Here is a 7,068-nt window from a genome sequence, read left to right as displayed (position 1 = left end):
CTCTATCTCCATTGTTAAATAGGTACCCACGCCCGTGTCAAGGCAGCAACCGGGTCAGCCCGCACCCCACGCCTTCCCACAGACGCCATCTCATGTACATAGGTCGTTCGGTACTGGCTCCGTGTGTGTGTGTGTGTGTGTGTGTGTGTGTGTGTGTGTGTGTGGGTGTGTGTGTCTGAGTGTGTGTGTGTATGTCAGTCCTCTTAATCTTTGACCATAGTTTCGTAGTAGTAGTAGTAATAGTTGTAACAGTAGTAGTAGTAGTAGTAGTAGTAGTAGTAGTAGTAGTAGTAGTAGTAGTAGAGACAACAACAACGACAACAACGACGACAACATCACCATCAACAACAACAACAACAACAACAACAACAACAACAACAACAACAACAACCACAACCACTACCACCACCACCACCACCACCACCACCACCACCACAAGAGCAGACAACAAGACACAGCTCCCACCTCGGTGAACGGCCTGGTGAGCCCCATGCGTGACAGGGTGTGGCCGACCAGCAGCGGGGCAGGGGGGCAGGGCACGCCACGCTGCTGCCAGTACTTGTGACGCTGCCGGAGGTACCGCAAAACCAGGAGGCAGCATGACACCACCAGCACACACGTCACTGCCACCATCACACCCTCCACCCTGGCCTGCGCTGCTTCCGTCACCGTCACGTGTCCTCCCATCTCGACTTCTGAAAGCAGACTATTGGGGAAACTCTAACCTGGTATCAGAAATGCGTAAAAAATAAAGAAAATAAAAAATTGAAAGAAAACTTGTGAACTATTTTGACAGCATAAGAAAAGTGTCAAGCTCAGGTAAACACACACACACACACACACACACACACACACACACACACACACACACACACACACACACACACACACACACACACACACACACACACACACACACAGAGTTTTACGCTTTCATCACTCAGGCTTAGACCAAGTTAGAGTTTTCTCAGCTTTAAGTGAATCTTGCGTAGCGTTAACGTTATCTGGGCAAGCGAGTGCTGGCCTTGGTGGGACCCACTGTACAACCCCTCAAAACAGAAGAACTTGCTGGAACTTGAATAACTGGACTGATGCAAGAGATGTGTACAGGCCGTGGAAAGAGAGAGACAGTGGCAGAGAGCAGCAGATGAAGAGGGGCGACTGATGCAAGGACAGAGGCAATGGATGGATAGACAGTGGCAGAGAGCAGTAGGCAAAAAGGAGTGACTGGTGCAAGGACGTGGCTGTGTGATACCAATGAATGAAAAACGACTGTGAATGCTTGAATAGTGACACTGCCTCAAGTCTCAAAGGTAGGCTGTCCAACATCTGGCCCAATATTCCTCTTCCTCCATCACAGCCGCGGGAATGCAGTGCCCAGGGTGTTGGGCAGGTCATGGATGAGTGGGGTGACCTCCAAAGGCACTAGAAGGCTGGTTGGCTTAATGGGGAGGGTGGGTGAGGACAAATTAAATAAACCTAGTCCTTTGAGTCTAGCTAGGAAAGTGTTCTTCACTCCTCGTTGTGGTGTGTGTGTGTGTGTGTGTGTGTGTGTGTGTGTGTGTGTGTATGTGTGTGTGTGTGTGTGTGTGTGTGTGTGTGTGTGTGTGTGTGTGTGTGTGTGTGTGTGTGTGTGTATGTGTGTGTGTGTGTGTGTGTGTGTGTGTGTGTGTGTGTGTGTGTGTGTGTGTGTGTGTGTGTGTGCAAGCTAGGAATGAGCTAAGGTGTGTCTATGCTTCGTCAGGAATACTTCTGTGCCCTCCAGTGACCTCTGTGTGTGTGTGTGTGTGTGTGTGTGTAGTCCGATGTTTGCCTGTGCCTGACCTGGCAGTGTGTGGCCTCAGTCGGTCCCCTGTGTGTGACCAGTGGACTGTAGTGTACCTGAGTCCCTGTGTAGTCTAGCCACTCGTGTACTGTCACCTCCATCATCAGTGTCACCTGTGTAAACAAGCCTCACCTGTGTCAGATATGTACTATATCACCTGTATACTGTATTCCCTGTATATCGTGTCTCCTGCGTAGCCTCTATCCCCGTGTGACTCGAGCATTGTGTCACCTGTACCACCTGCACTACCTGTGTCACCTGTGTCGACGTGCCTCACCTGTGTCACGGAAAGCTTCACTTGGAGGCGATGACCTTCCCTCCGCACCGCCGAGTCTCAACTGTGTGATGGCAGGCCGGGCAGGTGGTGTGGTGAGTGGCGTGTGGCGTGGAGGTGCCCGCGAGATTGTGGCGCCGTGACGTCAGCGCACACAGGTGGCTCACGCTGCGCTGGCACGCTGACGGCGGCACCACGGGAGGCTGCACGGCCCGCTCTTCTGCTGCGTCACTTCCTTGGTGATCTGTGCGTGACGTGACTGTCCGTGACGCGATGTGATGTGACGTGATATGACGTGACGTGGCGTGACGTGACGTGACGTGACATGATGTGATGTGATGTGACGTGGCGTGAAGTGATGTGATGTGATGTCAAGTGACGTGATGTGACGTGATGTACTAGAGTCAGTTATGCCCAGATGCTGCCAATACTCATTATCCTTTCTTTTTGTCTGTCTGGCTTCCTTTCTCTCTCTCTCTCTCTCTCTCTCTCTCTCTCTCTCTCTCTCTCTCTCTCTCTCTCTCTCTCTCTCTCTGTGTGTGTGTCTCTCTCTGTCTCTTTTTTTTCTTTCTTTCTCTTTTCAGCTTCTTTTTCTTTTCTTCTTTTTCTTCTTCTTTTTCTTCTTCTTTTTTCTTCTTCTCCATCTTCCCTTCCGAACGTTACTTTTATTTATTTTATCTATTAATTTACCCATTTATCTGTTTACTCATTTTCTCAGTATTTACGATCATCTCTCCATCATCAAGAAGAAAGGAACGAACGAAGCCAGCCAGCCAGCCAGCCAGCCAGCCAGCCAGCCAGCCAGCCAGACAGCCAGCCAGCCAGACAGCCAGCAAGCAAGGAGGAAGGAAGGCAGGCAGGCTGGTGGTGGTCGTCGTGCCCTGGCTTGCCTCACCCGCAGCTGGTCACTGGGATCGCGGTGCCGTTGGTAACACATGGCCGACACGTGAAGGTGTTATCAGTGTTATGTGACGAGCAGGTGAAGAGTTGTCAAGAGCTGTCAACCTGGCCAATGGGGGTGTGGGGAGGACGGGTGCTTGCTTGTATGTGTGTCTGTGTCGGGGTGTGCTGTGTGTGTGTGTGTGTGTGTGTGTGTGTGTGTGTGTGTGTGTGTGTTGGGGGAGGAGGTGTTATGTGGTGTGATAGTAAGTGTGATGGTGGTGTGAACGTTACGAGTAGTGGTGGTGGTGGCGGTGGTGGTGGTGCAGGTGATGGTGGTGGTGGCTGCCTCCAATAGACTCTTTGTGAAACGTTTACAGACAATAAGGATTCATACGCACATCAAGTGGACACACACTTACATACACACACACACACACACACACACACACACACACACACGCAGGTGCACGCGCGCACACATGATTAGAAATTGCATCTATGTACGAAATGATAAATCTCTCTCTCTCTCTCTCTCTCTCTCTCTCTGCTCAGGTACACACACACACACACACACACACACACTATCACCGTTTTTTTTTCTTTCTTTCTCTCATTGGTCTCCCTCCGATAGAAGTGTTATCATTATGGGGTCACAGGCGCCCATGACCAGCAGATTGGGGTACTTTGGAAGCAAGAGAGAGAGAGAGAGAGAGAGAGAGAGAGAGAGAGAGAGAGAGAGAGAGAGAGAGAGAGAGAGAGAGAGAGAGTTATACGCACTGTTTTCATTCATTGTATTCTGTTCCTGTTTCTCTTTCTCGTTCCTTTTTTTCTTTCTTATTTATTTTTTTTTAAGTAAACTCGAGAAACATTATTTTTTTAGTGTCATCATTACTTTTCTTTCAGCTCTTCTTATTCTTGTTCTTGTTCTCCTCCTCCTCCTCCTCCTCCTCCTCCTCATCGTAATCTATTCCTAGCTAGTATCTTGCAAAGTGGTGTGGACTTCGGTCATATCAGTGTTATCGAAGCGTGACGCCGCCCAGTAGCGAGGACAGGCAAGCGTATCACTAAGTTGCTCCCTCCGGCTCCCTTTACCCCTGTGTATGAACCTCCAATGCTAGCGTATTCTTTTTATTCTTTGTTTGCTCTGCGTCTGTGTGTGTGCCTGTGTGTTTGCCAGAGTTCCCAGTATCTTGTTCTCTCGTGCCCCGTCTCGCGTGTTTGTCGGTTCCGCCTCTATCCGGTCCTGTTCTACTCCTTGTCACTCTCTGTCATGTACTTGTTCTCTCGTCTTTTTTCTGCCTTTTCTGTCTCCTTGAGTGTGTTGAGTAGAGTTCCCATCGTCTTGTTCTTCTGTACCCAGTCTCGTTCGCTTGTCAGTTTCACCTCCATCCAGGCCTATTGTGTTGCTTGTTCCTCCTTGCGAATCTACGTGGCGTGTCTGCCAGTCCTCAGCATCTTCCCTCGTGCCCCGTCTCGTGTGTTTGTCACCTCCATTTCCATGCATTCCTATCTTGCTCGTGTGTCCTTTAGTGAGTGTCCAGGTTGCTGATTCATATGTCAGAACCGGCAGAGTGTGTTGTGGCAGGGATGTTGCGCAGTTTTGAAGGTGTTTGCTGTCAGCCTGATGGGTTAACGATACTCAAGCACCTTTTAAAATTTACTGAATGGATCTTGACAGAAAAGCGCTTCTGATACGCCGCCAGAAGAATAACAGTTAATTAATCTTACGTTTCTTTCTTCGTGATATCAATGGTATGTCTCTTTCAGCAATCAGTATTTAGTATTTAATGTAATCTTTGAACACGAAACATATACGAGATCCATCTATCTATCTATCTATATACCAGGCCGGCAATCCCACGCGGGGTGACCCAGATAAACCACCACACACACACACACACACACACACACACACACCCGTCGGCCCATAGTGGAAAGGGACAGTCTCGTGAACCACCTTACTACAATATAAATTTCATATATTCTCACACAATAAATATTCAGTATTTACTTCGATCAGATTTATGGATGACGGTGGTAAGCGTAAATAGGTAGGTATGTTTGACAGAGGGACTGCCAAGTGTAGGCCTGATGGCTTCTTGCAGCTTCCCTTATTTTCTTATATTCTTATGTTTCATGCAGGAAAGCAAAGTACATAATTTCAGCATCGCATCGATTCACGTGTTCCCACATAAGAACCACTACGAAACTTTCCTGTGTTGGATCCTCGCTTCCCGGCCAGCCACCCCATCCCAGCATGTGTCTCCCCTTCACTCGCAGGTCAGGCGGCGAAGGGTGGCCTTTGATGTGTTGGTTCGTTCATATCTTGGCTGTAAAAAGTTTGATGTGTCGAAATGGTGGTTCACTTCACTTTTTCTGCCACCCTTCGCTGCGGAGTCATTCACCCGAGCTTATGTGAATGACCGCCGCATGTTCTGAGTGTGTTCTCTCTGCTGGGGGGACACTGGCGATGGAACTGGGAACGGAAAGGTGAGGCTACGTGTGTTTTTGATGTTTCGTTAGTTAGATAAGTTGGTTGACTGGTTCATTAGTTGCTTGGATTGTTACTTAGCTGTCATTCATTTGTTGTTGTTGTTGTTGTTGTTGTTGTTGTTGTTGTTGTTGTTGTTGTTCTACGTCCTCACGCCTCGGCAGAACAAGCTAGCCAAAACACAGCATAACCATCGCTTAACCCCGCCTGGCCTCTGCGTACATAGGTCACTTCTGCCATTTCCTAACGTGCCACTTCCATTGACTCGAACTGAAGGAACGATACCATAGCACACCACCACCACCACCACCACCACTACCATCATCAGCAAAGGCACAATCCTCCCTAAGGCCTCTCTCTCCTCAGTGTCTGGAGTGCCTCGCTTGGTGCCTCGGTCGCCGCCTGGGGAAATTGTTCACAAGTACCATAAAATCTCGCACTATTGGCCCTGGTTGTATTGGATTCCTTGCTAATGGCGGCTTGGTGTGCGTGGTGCGTTGGGGTGAAGGGTGTGAGGGAGGGGAGTGAGGAGGGGTGCTAGGGGCGTGATGGGAGGGATTTGCTGTGGGGGAAGGGGTGCACGAAGCAGCTCATCCTCGCCGTCCACTTAATTACATGTGCAGTTGAAGCGACGGACGGTTGAGTGAGAGCAGGGCAGCTTTACCCTGCCTTGCTTGTACGGTTTTTGTTTCAGATTTGCTATTATTATTATTATTACTATTATTATTATTATTATTATTATTATTAGTGTTACTATTATTATCATTATTATTATTATTATTATTGTTGTTATTATTATCAGCGTTATCGAAACTGACCAGGTGGGTACTTGAGGTAGGTAATTGTAGAAGCAGCACTAGCAATAACAATAACAGTAGCAGCAGCAGCAGCAACAAAAAACTGCAGCAGCAACAGCAGCAGCAACAGCAGCAGTAGTAGTAGTAGTAGTAGTAGTAAATGGTGTGATTATGGCAATAGACCTATTTTTTCTTTTTTTTCTTTTGCCTAGCTATTCTTTCTCCATTGCAATAAGTTTCTTTTTCAGACTCGAGTCCAGTCAGTCACCGTTAGTAAGCCAATATCTCTAACATCACATGTACTTTCGTCTTTGCTCTCAGCCGTGACAGAGAACGGGGAGGGGAGGGGCGGTGGGTACAGGGGTTCAGGGGCGTCGCGTGGCCTTGGGAGTGTTTTGCCGGCACGCTGGCCACCACCACCATGACCACCACCACCACCACCATCACCTGGACGCAGCCACTCACGTACCTGCTTACTACTGCCTCACGCTACACCTCAACTCTTCTGTATCAAAGATCTTTACTGGCTTAACGAAGCGAAGTTGTACCGTGCGTGCCTCTTAGCAAAAAGTATTGATGTTGATAAGATTCATCAGTTTATTTATCTATCTGTCTATCTATCCATCTACCTACCTATCTGTCTATTTGCGTTTTTGTCGTTAAATGCGCAAATGAAACCACTACAAATACTAAAATGGTCTATTATTTATCGATCATACTTGGACGGACTCGTCATATTTGAGTTATCTGGTCCCGTCACTCCAAGCTGTACACAACACTAAGATCACTCCGACCTGTA

The 7,068-nt window shown here is 48.2% G+C and overlaps 1 protein-coding gene across 2 annotated transcripts in view; it reads right to left on the bottom strand.

Moving 5' to 3' along the window:
- LOC135105220 (cytochrome P450 6a2-like) overlaps window positions 1-2,261 on the bottom strand; it is a 28,081-nt gene extending 25,820 nt beyond the window's left edge. Inside the window, exons 1-2 of one of the 2 annotated variants that reach the window (XM_064013339.1) lie at window positions 2,103-2,261; window positions 466-706 (exon numbers count right to left, since the gene is read on the bottom strand). In XM_064013339.1, the coding sequence (XP_063869409.1) occupies window positions 466-687 (222 nt within the window). In that variant the 5' untranslated portion in view covers window positions 688-706; window positions 2,103-2,261. The remainder of the gene's footprint in view (window positions 1-465; window positions 707-2,102) is intronic. The other variant, XM_064013338.1, reaches the window with a different exon arrangement.
- Between the last annotated feature and the right edge of the window lie 4,807 nt (window positions 2,262-7,068).

The sequence above is a fragment of the Scylla paramamosain genome, chromosome 11 (genome assembly GCF_035594125.1).
Source record: "Scylla paramamosain isolate STU-SP2022 chromosome 11, ASM3559412v1, whole genome shotgun sequence".
NCBI lineage: Eukaryota > Metazoa > Arthropoda > Malacostraca > Decapoda > Portunidae > Scylla > Scylla paramamosain.
Note: the sequence above shows the minus strand (reverse complement) of the source record. Positions and strands in the feature narration are given on the sequence as shown.